Genomic DNA, 23,488 nt, shown 5'->3' with positions numbered 1-23,488 from the left:
TCAAAAAAACAGGGTGTGTGGGGTTAGGTTGATGTTTTATATTTGAGAGATTTCCATCAAAGCGCAAGTAAGATTCCTGTTCATGCTTCTGAATATGTAAATACTTAAGCAGCCATTTCTCAGAGCAAACTGCCTTGACAATTTTAAGCTGTAGATTTTCTTCCACATTTTGCACACAAACGAATATTTTTAGGATGATGTATAAGATTGGTTCAGAATAATTTAAGGTGCCCATTGTGGCTGAAAAGAAATATTTCAAACCTTGTCCAAAATCCTTACCAACTTTGAGAGCAGTTTGTGTAGTTTTGAATGCAAATACTGACCAGAAAGTTATAGTGGTAATTTTTTAATCACATATTAAAGCAATTAAAACTCTGTCATTTTTGTCTTCGGTGATTTGAAGGGTAAAAGATTTTTATTGACACTTTTATTTTTCCTGATTAAGAATTGGCTTGTCAACAGTGAGTATGATAGCCCAGTGAGCTTTAAAGTCTACATTGCCTCAGAAATATGTGGCTTTTCAGTTCATTTCTGCCCATTAATTAGCTCAGTTATGAATACAGCTCATCATTGATGCAGGTTTGCAGTGGCTTACAAAGATGCTATAGGATTGGTCCTTCAGGTTTCCAGGTGACACAGTGCCAGTCAGCTGTTTGTCTTCCCGGGTGTTCCTACATGTCAGGCACTTCTAGGATACATGAACATTTTTGTGTAACTTGGATGAGTCAGCGGACAGCATCTGGAAGGTTTTGACTAGCCACTGGAAGAGCTGCTTTTGGTATTCATCCAAATTCAACAGACACATGAATTGCGCAGTCACATGAAGTGACAGCGCATGAATTGCTTTTGAGACTAAATGATGATTTGCTGGGTTTTATTTTGCATTGTGTATCATACAAAGTGCACCCAGCAGCCTAAACCTGTAACAGAATTACAAAATTATGGTTCAGGTTCATCTGATCTGGCTCTAAATATGAGCTCTATCAAAAAGTTGTAAACTGATCTTAAAAGTAGAGAAGGTGTTTCCTGAAAATGAACTGAGATCTGGTTCCAAAGGAGAAGGGATTGGTAGCTGAAGTAAGCCTGCAGTCTGAGTTGTTTATAGGGATAATATGATACTAAGAGGTCTTTAAGATGTGATGGGACCTGATATAGGAGAAATATGATCTCTCCTTCTAGCTCCTGTCAGTGCTTGTTGTGGTGTTTTTGGACCAAAGGCTTTTCAGTGAGCTTTTAGAATAACCTGATAATAGGTAATTACAATAGTCCATCTCTGGAGTAACAATGAGATGGTATTATGTCATTTTGGCCGTACTGAACAGATGAAAGAAGGCAGTCCTAGAGCTTTGTTTTATGTGTGCGTTAAAGGACATCCTGGTGAAAAATGACTCCAAACTTTCTCACAATATTATTGATGCCATCCAGATCGAGTATCTGGTTTAACCCATTGGTTTTAGATTTTTGCTTTATTTTTCAATACAGTGGTAATAAATAACCACATATATCTATGAAAAATCACTGTTGGTCTTTCAAACCACATCTGTTGATGATCAGCTATGCAGTGTGAAATGTATCTCACCACTCATCTCTTCCCCTCCTCATTGTCTTGCAACATTTTTTGGCATTAACAGAAACATCAATGAAAACCCAGAACTGCTTGTTTTCAGGATAATCACCATATACATTATGTTCTGCACTCTCACATAATGGTCACATACTGCTCACAGCTTGTTGGATAACCATTAACAAATCTGTTAGTTAGCTGATGAATATTTATATGGGATTCTAGTGATGTCAAGAAAAGGACGGGTGACTGGTTCTACGATCAGCGGGTCAACCGTTTCTCTACAACACCTGGGCATGACCTAGTGAGAGTGTCCCTGAGAAAGAAGCAGCCATGTGAGTATAGTTAACAGGAAGTAGAACTGTTGAGCCAGTAATGTAAACATAAGCCTGCCTGCAGTCAGAGCAATGACGTTCCAGTTCACTATTTTTTTCTTGTTTGTTTTTTGTTCTGTGTTTATAGCGAAGAAACGAGAGACAGTGGGTGAAGTCCTGTTGAGTAGTCCTGAAATAAATTCAGATCCTCCTACGTATCCCTCTCTGACGAAGCAGAAACTTCAGATGGTTGACAACAGGTGTGCTGTCACCTTTAACATCAGTTTTGTCTGATTTTAAAAATGTTCATTAAACCACTTCTCAAACTCGCATTTTTGTTGACAGTAATTCAAGCAGTTATTCTGGATCCATCACTTCAAGGGCATCATTGGAATCAAAGGAGGAGGAAGAATTAAAGGTCCAATCAAAGTCAAATCGCAGTGACACGGAGTCTGTAGGAAATTCCAGTATAGCCAGCGTTAAAACTGAGACGGAGTCTGGCCGTGTGACCCCTGAGCCTGAGCAACCAAGGTAAACCCAGGTGTTCAAAGAGGTACCATCAATATTAAAGCAATTTTTGAGACAGGAATGGCAGCATTTAGCTCTCCTCTACATGGTGTTTAGCTCCTAATTGAGTAGAGTATTTAGTCTGACACCGTTAAGATCAAAGTGGGGTCAGATCATAAGAAAAGATGAAAAATACAAACTGTATTTGAGCCTAAATCTTTAAACTAACAGATAATGATATTTATGTGACAGCGTTATGAGAAAGTAAAGCAATTAGAGCCATTTTAACCTACATTTGATTGTTATTAAGCCTGAAATGTATTTCTACTAAAGAAAGAAATTATTACAATGTAAATATTCTCAAAAGTTAAATGATGTTGCAGTATATTAAAGCAGCATATTTAATTTCCTATATTTACCTAGTTGTAAATCATTTCTAAGTTGTGTTGGTAATTAAAAAAAATGAGAAACTATTGCAAAGTAAGGCCCTAGTATATCTAAACAGTTTCCATCATATCTGACCTTGGACTTCACAGTTGTTCGTGTTACTGTCAGTATAATTATGTGTTGATTTGTGCTATATCCTTAGAAATGGGATCATCAACAGCATAATATCCCAACTAAATTAGGAAGCCCAGCTGGGGGCTTGTTTCTAATGCAGTTTCCAGTTTGTATGCTAAGTAGGGTCACAGGCCTCAAATATCCACCAAAGTAATTTTAATTAAAGTGCTCTCCCATTCTCGATTTCAGAACAGAGGTTACAAAACTGAAATGAAACACAAATTTGAGGCTAATGGGACTTCTTTACAAAACTAAAAGTTTTTATTTGTGTATTAGAACAAAAAAGGTCTATATTGTAATTGTTCAATGTCTGATTCTTTTGCCAACCAGGAAGGAAAACAGCTTTGTTCGAACCAGCCCAGTAGGATCCAGTAATTCCAGTCTGACAGTCTCCATCAAAGCAGATACTGTCAGCAGTAAAACCACCAACGCAGAGATCAACACTGTAAGATAGTTTTCATTGTTTGAAATATTTTCACCTTCTTCTTCTTTGACCGCATCTTTTTGTCTGGTCACTTTAGGCTCCAGAAGTAAAATCCTCCACTGTAAACCCAGAGCTGGATGTTGATAGACTCTTTAAGAAGAGCATCAAACGAGGCGCAAAACCTGCAGGTTTGTATTGTCTGTTAACATGTGCAGTGTTGTTCCCCGTAATCAAAAGAAAAATGTGTTTTTCTGTATTTATTATATGTATTTAATTGCTGGTGTGTTCATTAGAGTATGCGTCAACACTGGACCTGCGTAATGAACGTGACACATCAGAGCCATCACTGGGCAAAAGGAGCAGATCTGTACCAGGCTTGGATATACAGGTGAGCGTGTGTGTGGCTGCTTAGATTTTATGATGTCACATTAAAGTTAATTACCAAGGATAGCATTGTTTCCATCAATGTAGCTATGTGAAAGAGTCACCAAAAAGGGATCCTGCCACCATTTTATTGCCTTTTTGAATCCCCAGTGCTACCTTTCCAGTTTCAGAGGAAGTTTAAGTATATCTAAGGATGATGTTTGACAGCAGAGGTGATGACAAGGGCAGAAGAAGTGACATTCTGGGCTGTTAGATTTGACCAAAAGTAGGTGTTCTCATGGTGGACATCAACAGCATTCAAACCAGATTAACTTTCACAGGGTTGAGTGGCAAAGGCAGGCGAGAGGTGGCATTCTGTTATTTTAAAAGAGCAATAACTGTGAACATTTTTAAAGACGGTCCCTCCAGGTGAAATCTTGTCTGTCTGTTAAGTGATGGAGGCGGTTGTGTAATAACTTGCATAAAGGTGGTGGTTGGGCATGAAACAGGAGGATAACCTCTGGGCCTCTCACGTCTACATTGCTAGCCACTCACTCTGTGAAGTGAGTGTAACTTGGAAAGCTAGAGAAACTGCTGGGCTCGCCCTTCATCCATCATTGGAGATCTTTTTTGCTAGAAAAGTGTGCATCATGTTAGCAAAATCCAGGTCGATCCATTTGGTGATGTTCAATACGTTGTTTAAGCCTGCCATTTTCAATTGGTATTGGAGAAATTTTGATACGTTTTGCCTATTAAATTAAAATGCCATTGGTTTGATCTGTAATTTGGTGGGTATTTAGTCAAATATCTTCACCTTATGAAAGCAAATGAAAGATCCTGCAGCTAAACGGTTATTAAATCAACTTTTATTTTTCTGAAAACCTCAAATACTTTTTTGAAACTAGATGATTCTGCTGGGTCTCAAAGTCTGTGTGTGTATGATAAACTTGCTAAGTGTGTATTGTGGTGCCGCAGGAAGATGAAGAAGAGGAAGAAGATATCGACAGCTTGGTTAGCTTTCATAGAAGAACGATGAACTCAAATGCCTCCAGCCTGCGTGGCTCAAAGGTAAAGTAATGACAGCTCTCAGAACTCACATTAGGTCTCTGAAGTATTTTTTGAAGTGCAGCTCATTACGTGTCTCATAACAGAGCTGATACTTACTTATCTGAACATGGATCTTTAACCTCAGGAAATCCTCTAGCGCGTTAGGAAGTGCAAAACTGATAGTGCGAGTCCAGCAAAGTGTTTCTATAGTTACCAGAGCCTGAATAGAAAGCAAAGCTGTCACCAAGACAGCTTTAATGCTATTAATATGGATTTACGAAACATCCTGATAATGCTTAACTCAATTTGTTGTCCCTAACAATCTTTCTGTATCTTTGTAGAATTTTTCTCAATCTGTAGCTTCTTTGAAAAGTAATAAAAAGGGAACAAACTGAAGCACTGACTCTGTTTCTCCACTTATTAACTAAAATTGAATATTTGTCATCAACTTGAAACAAATGCAGGCCTTGTTAATGATAGTTTGTTATCATGCAGAGCACACTGGGCAGCATGATGAGCCTTTACAGTGAAGCTGGAGACTTTGACAGTGTGGAGGTGAAGGGAGATGTTGTGTTCTCTGTAAGTTACGACGAGAGCAGCCAGAGCCTCCAGGTCTTCATCAAGGAGTGTCATCAGCTGGCTTATGGCGATGCTGCACGGAGCGTCTGCAACCCGTAAGAACTACATCCAAAACTACATCGTTTATGGAGCTCTAACAGGCAGAGTTTAAAATTAAAAGCAAAGTTTTGTCAAACTTTAACCTTCAGATTAAGCAGCTCTGTTGATTGTGCCTAAAAACGACACATTTTTCTACTGCACACACACCCCTCAGTAATGTAAGCAAAGCTTTGATCAGTATCGATAAGAGGTTACTGTGTTTACGGAGTCTCAGTAATCACATCCCAGAGGTGATTAGTTGAGCTTCACAGGAAATTGAGTGTCAACAGACATATTTTTTCTCAGCATTTAGTCAGGAAATACAACAGATGAGCAGTAATCATGACAGGGAGACTCACGGTTTGACCTTCTTCTGTGTTTATGTTACAGCTATGTCAAATGTTATCTGCTCCCTGACAAATCTCGCCAGAGCAAAAAGAAAACCAGCACCAAGAGAAACACTATAAACCCAGTCTACAATGAAACTTTAAAGGTGATGATTTATCATTTTTCTCATGCCTAACTGGACTCCAACTGTTGATCTTACCCTGTTGACTTAAAGACGCTCCCTTATTAGCGACCTCGCGCCATGTCTGCTGCAAATAATGACCGCACCTATGGAGACCTTAAGGTTGATATTGACTTTGCAGATTAGAGTAGCTGTTGTCAAATATTGATTTTAGTCCCAGCTTTCAGTGTAGAGTCAGCACAGTAGCAAACTGTTGACAGGGAAATTAACCAGAAAGATCCATTTCAACATGTTTTTTTTTTTTTTCTGTTGTTGTTAAATACTCTCAATTTTTCATGTCATAGTTTGTGTTCCTGTCTACTTTTAAAAGACCAAAATGTCCACATTTGGAGGTTGAAGCAGTAGCAGTGGTGTGAATTATTTCACCACTCACACCTGATGTCATATTATTTAACCAGATTGTAAATTATCATTTGAAACTACACAGCTGTTTTAGAAGCAGATCAGGGTTTGGCTTAAAATGGGCATTTTGGGTCAATCAGTTATGGGTCACTGCATAAAAAAGGTTTCTTTTTTGTGAATACACACATTGGAGAATTATCTATCAGGCTTTTGATCATCACGTCTCCTCTCTTCTTCTACCAGTACTCTATCGACCGCTCTCAGTTGTCCACTCGCTCCCTCTCGATATCAGTCTGGCATCATGGTCGCCTCAGCCGCAACGCCTTCCTGGGAGAGGTGGAGATCCCCTTGGACTGCAGAGACCTCAACTCCCCACAAGAGGAGCGCATGGCTCTCCTGGCAAAGGTAGAGCAGAGATTGTGTGCTCTTTGTTTAAGGAGTTTTCTTGTAGCTATGTTGAAACTCAACAAATGGCTTGTTTACCCATGAGGTCTGATGCAGAGTGTACATCTGCGTTGTGCTGAATAGGTGGAGTTTGCACACATTTTAAACTGCGTATCGGGGGCATGCACTGATGCCCCACCCAGTTTAAGCACTGAAGGAAGCATAAATGACTACCTCGACCATGTGACTAATACAAACAAAACTGGACCATTTTAGATGAAACGGTTAACAAATTAAAATATTGATTTTAATTGGTTTATCTGCAAAATGCCAGCAGGTGATTGTTACCTTTAAACCTCAATTACTTTAAAGTGAGGAGACCTCACACAGGCAATGTCTCCCTTCTATTTGAAACATTTACTCCTTCCTCACCCACTCATCATCACTTTTGGAGGTTTGTGTTTTATCCAGAGCCATGTAACATTTTATGAATTAACTAGAATTTGAATGAAGGGTCTCTAAGCAAAGGAGAGATGCACCAGGTAGCCCCTTCCTTTATCAGGCTGAAATAATAGTCTCTGTACTAATTTATAATTCTATCAACGCTGCTGTGAATGATGTCTCTTCCTTTATGAATTGCATCATACGGGCTTTTACAACATGGACAATAAACTGCAGTTGTTTGGGTAAAGTCACATGATCTGTGAAAACCAGTGAAACCTAACTGCTGTGTTATCACAAGATCCAGTTTGAGCTGTTTGCTGTAGAAATTACCTTTGGTTGAGCTGGAAGTTACTGTCTGAGGTTTAATTATACAAAGTTCAGTAAAGAAATTTTAATAAAGCTCATAACTTTAATTTGATCTCTAAAATATTTATCATACCATGGGGAGTCCTTTTGTAAGCAGCACTGTAAAACCAGGTGATGGCTCATTTTAGATGAAGCGTTTTTTTGCGCTTGTGCTCTATTGCCCTGTTTTTTTGTTTTTTTTTTTGCTGGATTTATTTTTCTTTATTACTTAGAGATAAAGCCACAGTGAACAAGCTTTACACGTTGTCTGCATCCACACTAGTCTTCCTCTGTGGACTGCTGCTTTTCATTGAGGGCGTTTTAACACCTATAGTTTGTTAAATCTGGTCAGAATCCGTTGATGAGTTTGTAGCTTTGATTTGTTTTTACACAAAGAAAAAATCCAAGTGCAGTCCAAGCAAAACAAAATGCATCACTACAAACCATGTGAGAATAATCAGTCTGCTTATTGGCCTGATGTGTCTGGGGCAGAAGCAACAAAAGTAAATGCAGGAAGGAGGTGTTGTGTTCTGGACTATTGGAGAACATAAAAATTTCTTTCACAGCTAGTTGCTAGCCCGTACAGAGTCTTGCCACAGAATACAAAGCATACGTGGCTATGGGAAGTTTTTTTTAGCTCAGGCTTACAACGTACGCCTAGTAGTTTGTTTGCATCAAGGTCAGATCACGTTCACACCATAAATGAACCGCACCAAGACCACCTCCTCCAAAAGGTCTCTGTACAGTAGTTTTGTTCCGCACCTGAGTCTAACTACTGTGTTCACATCTGCACAACCAAACCTCAATAAGGTGGAAAAGGAAGCAGTGTTTGATTTTTAAATGGACTAAACACTGCCGGTGGGAAAACGCCCTAAAACTTACTGACCTGTAAATCAGTGTGTTTGGATGAAAGCAGTGGCAGACCTGAGAATCTTGGTAACTACGTACATGTGTCCTTGTGCAGGAGACTGGACAAAATGATGAAATGATGGCTTAGAGTATTTCTCCACAGAACCAAAGCAGCAAGAATAATGAAAAGCACATTACAGACCAGAGTGAGCAGCCCAAATGTCAATCAATTTAGATCAAAGTGACAGTATTGATTGGCTGTGAAGAAAAGGGCCTGGCTGTTACAGATGTTGTCTCATATATTTACAGGTTTGAGTTTCCATGTTAGTACATTGGCATGTGTACAAATTTACTTTTTTTTTTTTTTCTGTCTTTTTAAACAGGCAGCCTCTGTTGTGCCACCTTCAGCTTTTGCTCAGTACAAAGGGGAATTGATTATCTCCTTGAAGTTTGTCACACCTAAAAAGAAAACAGCTGAGAAAACCAAAGGTAAAAAGAGAGAGAGAGAAAAAAAGTGGCTGTTTCTATCTCTGGCTTTGCTTCAGATTTCTGAGATTGTCTGTTCTCCTATTCAGACAAAAAAGCCAGGGTGGAGGAAGGAGGAGAGCTGCATGTCCTAATAAAGGAGGCAAAGAATCTCATGGCAATGAAGTCAGGAGGCACATCAGATAGCTTTGTGAAGGGGTTGGTGATCACCAGTCCAATTCTTAAACCAATTAAAAAATAAATAAATAAATAAACGCACTCATGGTTTTTAAACAGGAATTTGTATTTTTTGAATTAGTTTGGTGTTTGTGGCTTTGCAGCTACCTGTTCCCAACTAAGGCAAAGAACTCAAAGAGGAAGACTCCAGTTATGAAGAAGAACCTGAACCCCCACTACAATGAAACATTTGTGTACAAGGAGCTGACTCTGGAGCAGCTGAAGGAGATGTGTCTGGAGCTGACTGTGTGGGACAAAGAGTCCTTGCACAGCAATGAATTCCTGGGAGGTGTCCGCCTCAGCTCCGGAGAAGGTAAATGATGAAATCTATGAAGTCCTGATGTCGTCTTTTTCACCTGGCTTTTAAAGCTTATGTGAGATGGACTGTTTGGGGGGGGGGGGGATAAACCTGATTATTTCTTTGTTGCTGCTTTGTCTCCAGCAAGTGGACTAAAACATTAAACTAGAAAGAAATCATCTATCATTTTCAGATTTTAGAGGTTGGCAACCACTGTTACTCCTCACCTGTAACAGGCTGATGAGGTATTGTCATCACCGCACCAGGCGGACGGGTAACAAGGACACCCAAGTTTGTTAATGTCATAATTTGAATCTCAGTTATTTCAAAATCCAGGTCAGAGGTTTTCTGAAAATCTTGGAATGTGATAACTCAAGAAGAAAGTTGTCTAGGATTTTCAGATTTGTACCATAGGCACATCCATTGAGAGACTGGGCGGTAGCTATAGCAGCTGCCAGTATTTTTTAATTATTTTTATTTTTATATATATTTTTTTAAGCAGTTTCCTCTTCCTTTAGTATTACCTGTATTTGTTAGTTAAATTTTGTGGGTGTCTTTTAAAGTTGCATGATTTTTTTTGATACAAAAGTCCCTCCTGTGCCCCTACTTCATTCCCTGCACTTCAACAAGGAAAAGCAAAGAGGAAAAACATCTCTAACTGAATATATTTAAGCTTGAAGAACTTTTGAATAAAAAATGAGCACAATGAATTTCATCTCCCATTTCATGCACTGAAAACTGCACATGCACGAAGGGATGCGAGTCATTTTTTTTTTTTTTTTTTAAAAACAAACAAAAAAACAATCATCTTACAAAACATGAAAACATAATCTGTTAATTGCAATTCATTTGTCAGATATTATTTATGGGCAATCGGACAGGAGTGACCACATGTTCCTTTATGTGGGCCTGCACAGCATTTATCTCTTGTCCCTCTCACCTCTCATACTGAGATACAAATTTTGCTTCCCGATTTCAGAAATCAACAATATAAAATAAACTGTTCTAAGGTCTGGCTTTCATTGAAAGGTTACTTCCTCCTGCTGAGTAAAATGTTACCCTCTTTGTTCAAGCTACACCCAGCATTGGGAAATTTGACCACAATCACACGCTATGCAGAACTTTCTGGAATATAATGGAAAAAAGATGTGCTGTTGATGGATGTATCCCCAGTAAAATCAAATGATTAAAAGACAAAACAACAGGAATAACAGTTTAAAGGTTATTGGAATAAAAGGAGAATGTACACAACTGGAAAAACCATCCTTAAGACTAAGCTTTACCTTCCTTGTGCTATATTTAGTAGCAAGGGATTTGGGAAATTTGCAATCATATAAAATATATTTGTCCTTGAAACTCTTTGCTCTACATTTAGTTTGTTGGCATTTGGTCAGCCTAAAAGCAAGCAATTTGTCACAGTGGAGTAAAGATGACTTGAATTGAAATTTATGCCAATATAATGGGTTTTACAATTAAACTAAAATACAAAAATTAAGCATCTTTGAGAAAAAACAGTTGTAGAATTTACCATTATTAATGATAAAAACATTGATTCTGCAGTGACTGTGCAATCTTAACCCTGCAGGCACAGTAAAGGTGGGCAAAGAGGAGGTGGAGCTGGACTCGGTTGGAGAGGAGATTAGTCTCTGGCAGAAGATGATGCAGTACCCGGACTCATGGGCAGAGGGCACTCTTACACTGCGTTCCACTATGGGGAAGGCCAAGGGCAAATGAGGACAGCACACGCCTGAGATGATGAGAAGCTGTGTCCTGTGAGACTAACATGGGATTGTGGATTAATTTTATTTTCTCAGGCTTGTCACACCAGAGCAGGCCGGTCTCTTGAAGTGAGCGGTCACCCAGTTTGTTGTCCTGACACTTCACAGCTGCTCACACCTGCTCTCTCTGCACGGGGTTCATCTTTAACATGGCCCCCAAACTGCAGATGGGTGTTAACCTTTGAAAGCGTGCCAAAGCATCACCACAACAAATTTATTTTGTTAAAGCAGTCACTTTTTTAAATTTCAAACTGTATATATATATTATAGCTATTCAAAATCATGCACAGCACTTGGCACTCTTAATTTCTCACAGTTTTCTTTATTTGTGTAGAGACGTATACCGGTGTGGGAAAGCAATTTGAAACAAACTGGTTATGCAGAATTTCAGCTGTCGCTTCTAAGAAATTCTGTTTTATTTAATCCATACCAGTGCATTTACATTACTATTTGTATAACTTGCATGAGAAGTTTTTTTCAATAAAGAAGATTTTATCTTTGATAACACTGTTTACCTCAATGCTCTCTTCACCAAAAAACAAAAATAGAAAAAGAACGTCTGAGTTTAGTTTTTCTCCACTTTAAACTAAAGATAAAAGAGAGCAACGCTACACTTTTTTTTTTCCTTTTTTTAATGTTGGTAAAAATATAACTTTTAGGAGATTAAAGCTTTTATAACCTTTGGAGCAAAGTTGGCAGTAGATTATATTTATCAGATCTGACTTGTTATCCATGCAAATTTATATCCTATTGAATTAAAGTTGATTTATATACTGCTTCAGACTAACTGCTCAGAAGCATTTCAGTATATGGATGTGGTGAAACATGCTTCTAGAAGGACTTTGGTTACATCTGAGTCCAGCTGGGAATTTTCTTTGATAATAAAGAAGCTCCATAAAATACATATCTACATTTATATATGTGTATATATACAAATATTTGCTGGTGTATTTTACTTCTAATCTGTGCTAGATTTTCTGTGGCAAATGCTTTCTGCCGTCAGCACCCCTTTGGCTGATGATTTAATACAGAGCAAACAGTGCTTGCACTTCAGTGTTGTATAATCACATTTTAAAACAAGGAACTGCTGTCTTGTCTTTTTTTTTTTCCTGCTTCAGATGTTCCTCTGAACCTGGTTTCTGGTTGTTTGTCCTTACTCATTGTGTGTTAGTAATACTGATGAGTGTATTGCTGTGGCAACGACAGAGGTTTATTAAATTAGTCACAGAAATCGCTGCGGAGCTCCAGTTTCTCCCGTTCCTCTTCGTCCAGCAGGAAACTGTCGATGTAGGAGAACAGCTCATCTGAACCCACGGGGGAAATGAAGCGCTCTCGGTCCAGACCAAGCTCATCCAGGAGCACCATGCTGAAGTAGCTTCTGGATATTCTGAATGCTTGTCTGTGGAGAAACCCAATAAGAGCCATTAACACATCCTCTACAGTGAAAATTACAAATAAAGTTTTACAGATTAGAGTAAAATGTCAATCATATATATTTCATCCTTGTAATATTCTGGATATTTAGAATTGGCAAATGTTCCTTAAAAAAGAGTTCAGTGATCAGAGTATAAAAGCTGCATTATCTATTTTAGTTTTGGTTATTTGATTCCTGAATTTAAAAACGTCCATCCATTATCTTCCACGTATCAAATTCTGGGTCCTGCGGGGCCTCCCAGCCTTTCACAGAATATCACCATTTAAAATTGTTACAATAATGTCAGGCATGTTTTTTAGAGACTTGAGAAATTGATTCAAGCTTTACAGCTCTGAATGCCTCAGGGTGTTCATTGCCTGGTAACTTTGTTTGGATACATTTAGGTTTTAGTTTTCGGTTACAGCTGCCTGCTATGATTGAAAAAGTTATGATAGCGATGAGGGACTGGAACTGTGCTCCCTAGAACTAAAACAAGGATAAGGAAGTCTAAAATACTCTGGAGAACTGAGGGGAACCTTCAGAGTCCGCATCGGAGTGCCCTAACCTAGATTCTTTTTAATGATCAGTAGGGGGATCAGCAAACAGACTCCACTTCTTATTCTGTCTATGGCCTCAATACAGGCCTCTGTCCACAGTCTGTGTTGTTTTTTTGGACTCTCAGCATCTGATTTCTACACAAATACCAAGAAGATCAGTGCGGTTTATACTTCAAATCCTCAGTACAAAACACTGTACACACAGTATTTTCAACATTGGGCAGAATTTACAATATCAGCACTGTAAATAGTGATGGAAGAGAAAATTTTTTAGCAACAATAAACTCTTCACAGAAGTGCTCATATAATTAGGGTCAGGTTGTTTCCACCCCGAGAAACACTGTATGTGAACACAGATCCTAAAATATTTCTGGTTTGTGGTCTCAATCACTAGTTTCATGTCTTATTTGGTACCAAAAAATAAGTGAATTATGATCCCGTTTAAACTGGAATAACATGACTGCCTTGTGATCAATATATTCTCAGAATAAGCTGGTGACAGCCAACATGTTCAAAACAAGTCTTCAAAATAGGATTTAGCGAATCAATGGGTAATAGCAAGGTAGTTACAGCCATCATTTATATACAGTCTATGGAGAATGCACAGTCACTGTATTAAAAAGAGTATTGTTTAGTGCAGCTTTATACTTGTTGGCTTTCCACTCATTGGTTTCAATTACATTTAGATGTATTTCCTTCCAACTCTAAGCTATGTTCAGATAAAACATGTCTCTTTATTGATGTCTGATTTCCCCTGATGATTTGTGCTCTGCTCACTCAGTTTACCTCAGTACTCTATAGGATTTGTGTGTCTGCAGAGAGACCGTAGGTTAGGAAGAGTTTCCAGTCTGGAAAAACTGAGGAATGCTTCTTACTCAAATTGCACAGTTGTAGGAAAGAATCTTTATCGAGGCATTTCCTAAGATGAATTATTTTTTAATGTTTATTTTTACTGCAAAATGCTCAGCTTCAAAAGCATCAAAGTGTTTCTCAGGGAAACCAAAAGCCAGATGTTTACTACTGATGTCTTGTCGGTTCTGTCGAAATCCCATTGAAGTGATTATTATGCTATATTTAGCAGTGTTAATCCTTGAATGGAGTCTCTCTTTTTATTAGGAGACTCCTGACATTCAAAGTTTGTGAAAATAACCCCTGACTGTTAAGTGAAATGGAAATTTTATAAAGTCATTTCAGGATGGATTTTTTTAAAGTCCCTATAAAAGAACCATAAAACTGTTGAACAAATAAATTATTACCTTAAACCCTCTATGACTTGAGGTTGAAGAAGGCTTTCTTTAATGCGGCCAGTCTCACGAGGAGGAGAGCCCAGAAGCTCGATCACGGTTACGTGCCGGAGGGCTAATCCACAATCTGCTTTCTGAAGCAGAAAAAGGGGAAACACATGATTGGGTTCTTGTTACTTATTAAACAGCTTCAGAAGCTTTACTGGGCTGATCGAGTGAAGTCTCACTTGTATCATGATGTTCTGGAGCTGGTAGTCAGGGTCCGACATGTTGGGTGCAGACACGATCAGCAGCCTCCGCTTTTCATAGAACTGATCCAGGAGAGCTGGCGCTGTCTTTACATCGGCCTTAATCTCAATTGCTACAAACAAAAGGTCATAGTTACATCCTCCACTTATACCCCTCAATATGTACATAAGCACATACATAAGCATTCTGTTATGTATGCAGTGCACTCCATACTGTAATAATGTATAGGTTTCAGATTTATTCTCTTCTATCTCATACTTTTTTGCTGCCACCATGGAGACTTTAACCAGATCCCCCACCTCTGGCTAAAATCTCCAAAAATTAAAATGTATTAATTTTTTCCCTGAAGCATAAAATCAAACGAGCTGTTCAAGATTAAACCAGCGGTGTTCAGCCTTTTCAGCTCTGACTTTCTTTAGAAGCAAGTGTGTAATCATCACTCCTCATCAAAGCTTTTAGACCCCATCAAAACTTTCCTGCCTCTGAATATCTGTCACAAAATATGTAACAAAAGGACAGAGGAAACTGTAAAGTGGAACTTTTTATTCCTCTAATAATTATCTTTGTGGGGTGCCTTCCCCATAAGTTGGGAACCACTGGACTTTACTACCTCACTGTACATAAAATATTTGCTGGTGCGAAACAGCCATGATAAACAACTGTTAATTAACTGGAATATACTAGTGTATCTCAAAAAATGCAAGTATCCTGAAAAGTTACTTTCATATAGTCATTTGATGTAAAGTGAAATCTTACAAGCTTCATTTCTTTTGTTTGAATTTTGATGATTGTTGGTTACAGCTCACAAAATCAGAAATGCAGTATCTGAAATTATTTGAAGATTTCATTTTGAGTTTGAATGAATGAACTTTCAAACTGTATAAATACAATATAGTCTAGTTTAGTACACACTACCACAACACTGCTGACTCGACAGTTGTCCAGATGACGATCATGGGGAGGGTAAGCCACAGAAACTTATGGCTGAAAAGGCTGGCTGTTCACAGAGTGCTGTATCGAAGCATATTAATGGAAAGCTGACTGGAAGGGAAAAGTGTGGTAGGAAAAGATGCAAAGGCAACAGGGATGACCGCAGCCTTGAGAAGACTGTCAAGAAAAGTCGATTCAAGAATTTGGGAAAGCTTTACAAGGAGTGGAATGATGCTGGTGTCAAAGCATCAGGAGCCACCACCCACAGATGTCCTCGGGAAAGAAGCAGTCTTAATATTAAGCTACTCCTGAACCAGAGACAACATCACAAGCATTTTACCCAAATTAGGGAGTAAAAGAACTGAACTGTTGTCCAGTGTTCCAAAGGCCTCTCTTCAGATGAAGGTAATTTTTGCATTTCATTGGTAAATCTAAGTCCTAGTGTCTAGAGGAACAATGGACAGATACAGAATCCCCAGTGTGCGAAGTCCAGTGCAAAGTTTCTGCAGTCTGCGATTCATCTGCTGGTGTTGGTGGTGGTTGGTCCACTTCATTTCCTTTTCCAGCAGGACTTAAGACCTTCCCACAGAGCCAAAACCGCTACCCGACGGTTACCATATTATTACTGTTGCTTATTGGCCAGTCAACTCACCTGTCCTAAATGCCACAGAGTATCTATGCTGTATTGTCAAGAGGTAGATAAGACTCGACTGAACCAACCATCAAAGCAACATGAGGTCCAAAACACCTCGGCAGTGCCACAAGTTGATGCACTAATTGATGTTAATGGAGACTCAACTGAGTACTGACTGCAATCTCTGGCTCTCTTCCACAGCATGCAGATGGCCGCCCCTCCCTGAGCCTGGTTCTGCCGGAGGTTTCTTCCTGTTAAAAGGGAGTTTTTCCTTCCCACTGTCACCAAAGTTCCTGCTCATAGGGGGTCCTTTGATTGTTGGGTTTTTCTCTGTATGTATTATTGTAGGGTCTGCCTTACAATATAAAGTGCCTTGAGGCGACTGCTGTTGTGATTTGGTTGTGATTTTTTTTTGGATCTGCTAGTGTATCATTCATTCTCTGTGAATGCTTTTTTTTTTTTTTAACTCTGTTTATTATATTGTTGTGTCAGTCTGGTACATTTGCCACTGTTATACGGTCATCTTAAAGTCACCTATTTGCAGACTCAGTACTCACGAACACACTCAGCAGGGTCTCCGCCCCAGCTTCGGTTGAATTGGCAGACACGACTCGACACCCCCCTCCGTTCGTATCCTCCTTCGCAGTGGTATTCACACGTTGCACCATAGTTGTTCCCATCGGAGGAGCAGCTGAGGTAACCATGCAAGGGTGGAAAGAGTTCTGGACATCTTCTCACTGAGCGGAAAACAAAATCATGTCAATAAAATACAACAATGATAACAAAATAGTAACTCAAGAAATCAGGTTTGGCAGCTTACCCTCAACACGCACTATAAACTTGCAGGCAGCTCTGTTCCTGGCCTGATCGTACACTTTATATCTGATAATGTGAAGTCCCTCTTTAAAGTCAGTGCCTGGCTCCTGGCCCACTAATATCACACTGCAGAGAGACACAGTAGCCAACAAAATGTTCAAATCCATTTAAGAACGAACAGGAAAGGGAAATAAAGGAAGTCGGTGACATACTCGAGTGACTTGTGAGCAGTGTCTGTGGCTGTCGGAGGGTCCCAGGTCACCTTGGCGGTGAGCTTTCCAGGCTCAGCGACCTTGAGTCTAGATGGAGGACACTTTATTTTTGGAGGATCAGTATCTGAAATAATGGCAATGCAGGCATTAGAGAAAGGAAGCAGGCATGTTGTCAGCATGGCCCAACTGCTACAGCTATAAAGAGCAGAATTTAATTCAGAAAGCAACAAGCCACAGTTTGGATTCAGTCCAGAGAACAGACGAGGAGGAAATATGCTTGTTTTTGTGAGACTGTAAAAGGAGCCAATCCTGTGAAGGAATGAAGGATAACCACACCAGAGCAGATGGCCTGATTTAAAGTCCATGTATGGCAGTAAGTTAAAAAAAACATTTGGTCGGCTTCACTTGGATCTACACACTGAGACTGCGCTGCGTACCTGAACACACCGGCTGTACTCCGCTCCATGACCCCCTGTGCTGGCAGATGCGTGATGGTTCTCCTTCAATGCGATAGCCAGTGTCACAGGTAAAGTCACACCTGGAGTCCACCATAAAGCCCTGAGTGCAGGTGTACCTGCCATGGTAAATGAGGGGCAGCACGTGGCAGCGCATCTCTGATGGACACACAGAGAGTATGTTAAATGGCCACAGTGGTGGCTGTTCATATTAAACATGGTCAAAATTTTAACTAATGAGCTCAGTGTATGTTCAAGTAAGAGCCAGACGGCTCTAAACATTTAGTTTTAGAGTATTTTGTTCTACTCTTGGGTCTATATAACATCATTGGCAGCAGATATCCTTAATACGGACATGTCAGCCTCACACTTTCCACTGTAAGCACAGAAGCCCCACCCATCTGCTTTTCAAACCTTCTGTATGGGAAACTTTCCTTAAAGGTTAAAATAGTTAAGCAGTCTGCTTCAGAGTATTAAATAAGAACAATTTATTATTTTGAACTGTGAATCATGAAAAGCCACCCTAAGAAAGTCCAAAAATAAAAATGTTTGGCTGGTGATTTTCTATCTTTAGTATCAACAACACTAACAGTGTGAGCATGTGTGAAGAAAATATCTAAAAACAGAACTCGATTTAACTCTCTGAGCTGTTAAAAAAGGCTCAAACTGGGAACTGCATTTTTAAGCCACTATTACTCTCAAAGAGTAAAAAAAAAAAGTGTAATTGGGGACTATTTTCAGCAGTGGATTAACACTTACATGTGGTGCCAGTGAATAAAATTAACAACTCCAGTGCTCATGATAATAAGGGAACATGTGAACTGAACTGATTTTATAATTCCTGGCCAGTAAGAATTATATGTAATGAATATTTACAAAAACAGACACTCGCTATATTTGCTGATCAATTTTCTTGGTCAGAAAAACAAAGAGTGACACCAAACTGATCATATGTTAAGTTAAAATCTCCACATACTGCGGCAGTAAGCAGTCCCAGACCAGCGGCGGTTAGCGAGGCACATAACGGAGCGTCTTCCCAGCAGCCTGTACCCTCGATCGCAGCTCATCTGGCAACGCGTTCCCAGTGTGCTCCTGTAGGCTCTGCCTCGAGGGGAGTGGCAGGTCACCTCACCGTTGGTCAGACCCGGAGGATGGCACCAGTAAGGGTCTGTTTTTAAAGATCACCCAGAATCAGATCTGTGTGATTCCTCAGTGTTCACTCATGTGAAAAGTGTGATTTCAGATTGTGCTTGTCTATATCAGTTCATCAGTCTTTATTACAGAGTTCAAAGATTCAAACTTCAGCAAGAAACCAGATGAAAAGCATGACAAAAAAATGGAGTCATGTGAAAATGCAAATACACCCTATTTCAATTCTAAGTTTTTACATATCAGAACATGAGAAAAAATCACATGGTCCTTGGCAGGCGAAATACAACCTGAGACGAACAATAACAAATGACATATTACACCACTGTTTAACACAATGTAAGGGAGAGTAAATAGCAGCCAGGTAATACTCATTAGAAAGTGTGAGCACCTCTGTAAAAGCACAGGTTTTGGCAGTTTGTTGATCAAGAATGATCTTAAAGAAGCAGTTGCTGCCCATCAACCTGTGCAGGTTCATATGGTCATTTCCAAAGTGACCATAATTGTACAATGAGCAAGATTATTTATAAATGAAAAACACTCAGGACAATAGCCAAGCTTCCCAGGAGTCGACCTCCCAGAAATTTCACCCCAAGGCCAGACTGCTGTTTCCAAAGAACCTGCAACTAACCCATGTGCTACATGTCAGACTCTACAGGCCTCAGCCAGCATGTTAAATGCTAAAATTCATGACAGCACAATTAGAAAAAGATTAAACAAGTATTACTTGGTTGGAAGGGTTGCCAGGAGAAAGCCTGCTCTCTCTAAAAAGGACATGGTAGCATGGCTTGTTATTAGAAAGCTGCATCTGAGCAAACCATAAGACTTCTGAAACAGTGACTTTTGGACAGAGGACACAAAAGTGGAAATGTCTGGCTGTAATGCACACAGTCACATTTGGAGAAAACCAAACACTATCAGCATAAACAACTCATACCAAGTGTCAAACACGGTGATGGAAAGGTGATGGTTTCGGCTTGTTTTGCAGCCACAGGACCAGGACACCTAGCAGTCATTGAGTTGAACATGAGCTCCACTGTATACCAGAGTATTCTAGAGTCAAATGTAAGGTCATCTGTGTGACAGACCTCAACACAATTAAAATGCTTTGTTGGGAATTTAAGAAAGCTGTGCCTAAACAAATGCCTCCAATCTTCAATGAACTGAAGCAACGTTGTGAAGAGGATTAAGCCAAACATCAAGGCAGCAAAGAATGAATAAATAAATAAATAAATAATTGCACAAGTTTTTTTTCTAATGGCTTTAACAGCACTGACTGACACAAAAATAAAAAAAAACATTTCATCTGGATTGCATAACCCTGGATCCAAAGAAGTAAGAAGACTAAAAATATCTATATTCTCTTTATCATCTGGTTTCCTAGAAAAGTCTTTGAGCAAAAATCTCAAAGTTAACAGAGACTTTATTACTAAGCTGCTTATTCTTGACACCAGATGTGTTAGCTACCATCATATGAGCGACAGAGGCCAAATCTTTAATAGCACACTGTTTGATGGTATGTTCTGACATATGGCCCAGCCCCAGTGAGTGTCTGTTGTCCATACGCACTTGTGTAGTCCAGTTGAGGAGTCGTATCTTCCTCTGTAAACTCATTTTCGTATACTGTAGTCCCAGAGCCAGCTGAAAAAACAACCAGACATGTCACATGTGTTTATGGTAGATGGACTGTTACTTAAATAGCACTTTTCTACTCTTTTTGAGCTTTCTTACTATAAGTATCATTCACACATGTTTAAAATACCTAAGCACTTACCTAATACCTAAACGTCAGGAGCAACCTAACCCCGTGGACATGTAATAAAGCCAACATGTAGAAAAGCCTAGGGCTCGAACCCCAAACCTCCTGAGCATCAGCTGGGGTGAAATAATATGACTGAAGCACATATTATGTAGGTCACACAGAAGCAGGCAGACATACAAATTTTTCTCACCGCACACTCTCATTTCCACAACCTCCTTTCAGCTTCCTTTAGCACAACTAATATTCCAGTCCATACCTGGATTTTCAATCAGGAAATGGAAACTCCTGGGGCTCTTTGCTTTCTTGAGGTGATGCATGTAAATGGCCTTTGTTATGTTTTGAAACTTTCACTTTAACTCCAGCCACATTAGGACAAACAGCATGTTTTCATTACCCACTTGGCGATTGTGTCTCTTACTCACCATTTTCCATGTTATAACAGTTCTTGTACTGTACTTTCTGCACAATAAATCACTGTTACTTTCTCTGCAGTTGTGGCTCAGGCAAAGTATCCTGAAAATGACTCCGTGTTTAGAGCTGAGTGCCAAACTTTCCAGTCTGTCAATCCCCCACCCCCCATCCCAGCTCTCAGTTCCTGCTCTGCTTCCTTTGCTTCAGCTCAGCATTAAACTTAGTCTCAAGCTAATAAAGTTCACTTTAAAGCATTTTATTAGTAATGATACATTTAATTTCCCTACTCTGCTCCAGATTCTTCCCAAGACAAGCAGATTAAACCCCTTGTCAGTGGGTTTTTTGTTTGTTTTGTTTTTCTTATAAAGAGCCCAGTGTTCCACCCAATACACTTCCCCAGGCTAATATTTCCCCTCACGGAGAATTAGTCACACAGGAAATAAACAGGGTAATCACCGCAGTGTTCAAATATAGAAATGGACATTACTGCAAGTGGCGTGTGCTATCGTGCATATGGCAATTAAAATGATATGTGAGATTATACATGGATAAAATTGAAACAGAGGTTTTCTATAGATTTGAGCTGTTTTTCCTAATAGGCAAACATAAACTTCCAGATTAGACTTCTTGTTACTCATTCAGCTTTTGTGATAATATGTATGAAAATAGTCCCCTCGTAACTTGTTCTCGGACCGAAAGAGAATCCATTTTTTCTCATGTATGACAAAGAAAGGCTTGCCCGACTGGTGCTTTTACTCAAACGCTGCTTCTGATGACTAAGGGGTGCAGAATGCCCAGACACTGACACACATTAGGCAGATTTTACTGCAGAGACATGCACACTGCAGACAGAGTGAGACCATGCAGCAGAAATGAGTCAGACCACAAAGAAGCTGCTGCTCATCTGACATTTCATCTGTCTCTAATGACAAAGCTGAGAGACCGAGCATCATCCTTTCAATCACTCCTCATCATCACTGGAGTTCATATGTGCTGCCGAGGGGAATCTCAGGTCATGTCATTATCTTGCAGGATTAAATGAAGGCTTTAGCACATTTGGCCCGGAGGGGGACTCCTCAGTAATTAACTGGAGCCGAGCTGTAATTAAACTGCTTGGTCAGCAAATGGGGAAGGAACACCTGAAGAGAAATGCAGCTCAGCTCATTTTAAAGTCATCTTATCCTGGATTTTGGCCAGTTGCATGTTGGGGGATGTTGTGGAGGCACAAATGGAGCAGGAACCTCCATTTGTACTCATCGATTCACCTCAAAAATTTAGCACATCTGGATCTAATGCCAGTGGCATTACTGCAGAGAAGGAGGTATTTCCCAGCTGCAGGGAAGATGAGTGACTTGATCCTTGGCCAACCATCTAATATATTACATATTCATGCTAATTTGTTTTAGTTGAGACTTGCAACAAAACCAATGCTTGAGAAAGTACTTTAAGCATTGTAGTAAAAATCGAGGAATTTATACTAAACTTACACTAAACTTTTCCTTTAAGTATCTACATTTTAGAGAAGATCACTGTCAGACAGATGTAGTTACTTTAGATTACTTTAGATAGCTAGATAGCTTTAGTCGAATAACTGATTGATTGAGATAAAACGAAACAATCACTATTTAAAGTTAAAGTTATTTTTTACTTGCCAAAGATTTCATGGTTTCTCTCTCTCTCTCTTAAATATGAGAACTTGCTGCTTCCCATTTTTATCAGAGATGTCACTTATGCTTTGGAAATATGAGTTTTCATGGTTACTGTAGATAAACAGAAACAGCAGATTGCTCGTTAGTTTGAGCCTCTGTTTCAACTTCACCATCTAGTTTCTGCTAACGGAATATGCACTATCCAAAACCTTGGGAGCTAACGTTTTTGCATTGGAAACTTAAGGAGTAGTTTTACTTTGTTGATTCTGTACTTTTCCTTTGATCACAGGAAAAGTACATCGTGCACTGGTTTAATCATGTGGTATTTTGATGAAATCTAGTCCCTAACATTTGAATTGTTGTTTGTTTTCTTGTCTCGTACAGGCTAGTTTTGTCTCTTGAACTCACCTGTGAAGAACAAGATGAAGACAGCAACAGAGCGGCTGAGGCGCATGTCAGAAACGCAGAGATGACACTCCTGGATGAGACAAACTTTTTTTTGTACAGCCCCAAGAATCTCAGAGTCCAACACAGACCTACGAAGCTATAAAACTGAGGAAAGCTTAAAACTGGTATGACCCAAAAAAGAGTTGTCTGAATAATCCCCACAGCCAACAACAAGCGCTCCTTTCACGCAGCAGCCTCCTCAGCTTTTGTTAAGGAAAGATTCTTCTAGTTCATCGCAGAGACAAAAACCACTTGGTGGCACTAACGGGCTTCTAGTGTGTGTGTGTGTATGTTTCCACCCATCGTTGCATTAAACATGATTAAAGATCTTTTATAAACTCCACCCTTCAACTCATGCAAGAAGTAGGCCTATACGCTAATTCACTTGCAGCAGCAGATTTTTTAGGCTGCTATCTATTATATACAATGGCACTGGAGTTATCAGCTGTTA

At 39.5% G+C, this 23,488-nt stretch overlaps 2 protein-coding genes across 3 annotated transcripts in view; one reads left to right on the top strand and one right to left on the bottom strand.

Moving 5' to 3' along the window:
• Positions 1-12,192, top strand: part of sytl4 (synaptotagmin-like 4) — an 18,578-nt gene extending 6,386 nt beyond the window's left edge. The window contains exons 4-17 of the mRNA XM_031736362.2: positions 1,790-1,899; positions 2,027-2,138; positions 2,224-2,409; positions 3,277-3,391; positions 3,468-3,558; positions 3,664-3,758; positions 4,709-4,801; positions 5,276-5,454; positions 5,828-5,930; positions 6,552-6,713; positions 8,714-8,819; positions 8,906-9,014; positions 9,137-9,345; positions 10,916-12,192. Of these exons, the coding sequence (XP_031592222.1) occupies positions 1,790-1,899; positions 2,027-2,138; positions 2,224-2,409; positions 3,277-3,391; positions 3,468-3,558; positions 3,664-3,758; positions 4,709-4,801; positions 5,276-5,454; positions 5,828-5,930; positions 6,552-6,713; positions 8,714-8,819; positions 8,906-9,014; positions 9,137-9,345; positions 10,916-11,064 (1,819 nt within the window). The 3' untranslated portion in view covers positions 11,065-12,192. The remainder of the gene's footprint in view (positions 1-1,789; positions 1,900-2,026; positions 2,139-2,223; positions 2,410-3,276; positions 3,392-3,467; positions 3,559-3,663; positions 3,759-4,708; positions 4,802-5,275; positions 5,455-5,827; positions 5,931-6,551; positions 6,714-8,713; positions 8,820-8,905; positions 9,015-9,136; positions 9,346-10,915) is intronic.
• A 104-nt stretch (positions 12,193-12,296) lies between these two features.
• Positions 12,297-23,280, bottom strand: srpx2 (sushi-repeat containing protein X-linked 2). 2 transcript variants are annotated; one of them, XM_031736363.2, is made up of 10 exons: positions 22,999-23,280; positions 20,338-20,409; positions 18,596-18,787; positions 17,602-17,778; positions 17,165-17,288; positions 16,957-17,078; positions 16,694-16,873; positions 14,551-14,684; positions 14,336-14,457; positions 12,297-12,507 (listed from the first exon to the last, which is right to left on the bottom strand). In XM_031736363.2, the coding sequence occupies exons 1-10, from the start codon at positions 23,042-23,044 to the stop codon at positions 12,327-12,329; spliced, it is 1,350 nt and encodes a 449-aa protein (XP_031592223.1). In that variant the 5' UTR covers positions 23,045-23,280; the 3' UTR covers positions 12,297-12,326. The 2 variants fall into 2 exon arrangements, with proteins under 2 accessions (XP_031592223.1, XP_039475987.1); XM_039620053.1 differs by lacking the exon at positions 22,999-23,280 and adding an exon at positions 20,953-21,055.
• Between the last annotated feature and the right edge of the window lie 208 nt (positions 23,281-23,488).

The sequence above is a fragment of the Oreochromis aureus genome, linkage group 2 (assembly GCF_013358895.1).
Source record: "Oreochromis aureus strain Israel breed Guangdong linkage group 2, ZZ_aureus, whole genome shotgun sequence".
NCBI classification, from domain to species: Eukaryota; Metazoa; Chordata; class Actinopteri; order Cichliformes; family Cichlidae; genus Oreochromis; species Oreochromis aureus.
Note: the sequence above shows the minus strand (reverse complement) of the source record. Positions and strands in the feature narration are given on the sequence as shown.

Bases quoted from the DNA above. Each gene is read 5' to 3' on its own strand.
- srpx2 (XM_031736363.2), bottom strand. From the start codon at position 23,044: ATGCGCCTCAGCCGCTCTGTTGCTGTCTTCATCTTGTTCTTCACAG. The intron at 17,289-17,601 runs GTACGCAGCGCA...CCATTATTTCAG, and splicing joins AGTACAGCCGGTGTGTTCAG to ATACTGATCCTCCAAAAATA. The intron at 14,685-16,693 runs GTGAGTACTGAG...TTTTGTTTGTAG, and splicing joins AGACCCTGCTGAGTGTGTTC to CAATTGAGATTAAGGCCGAT.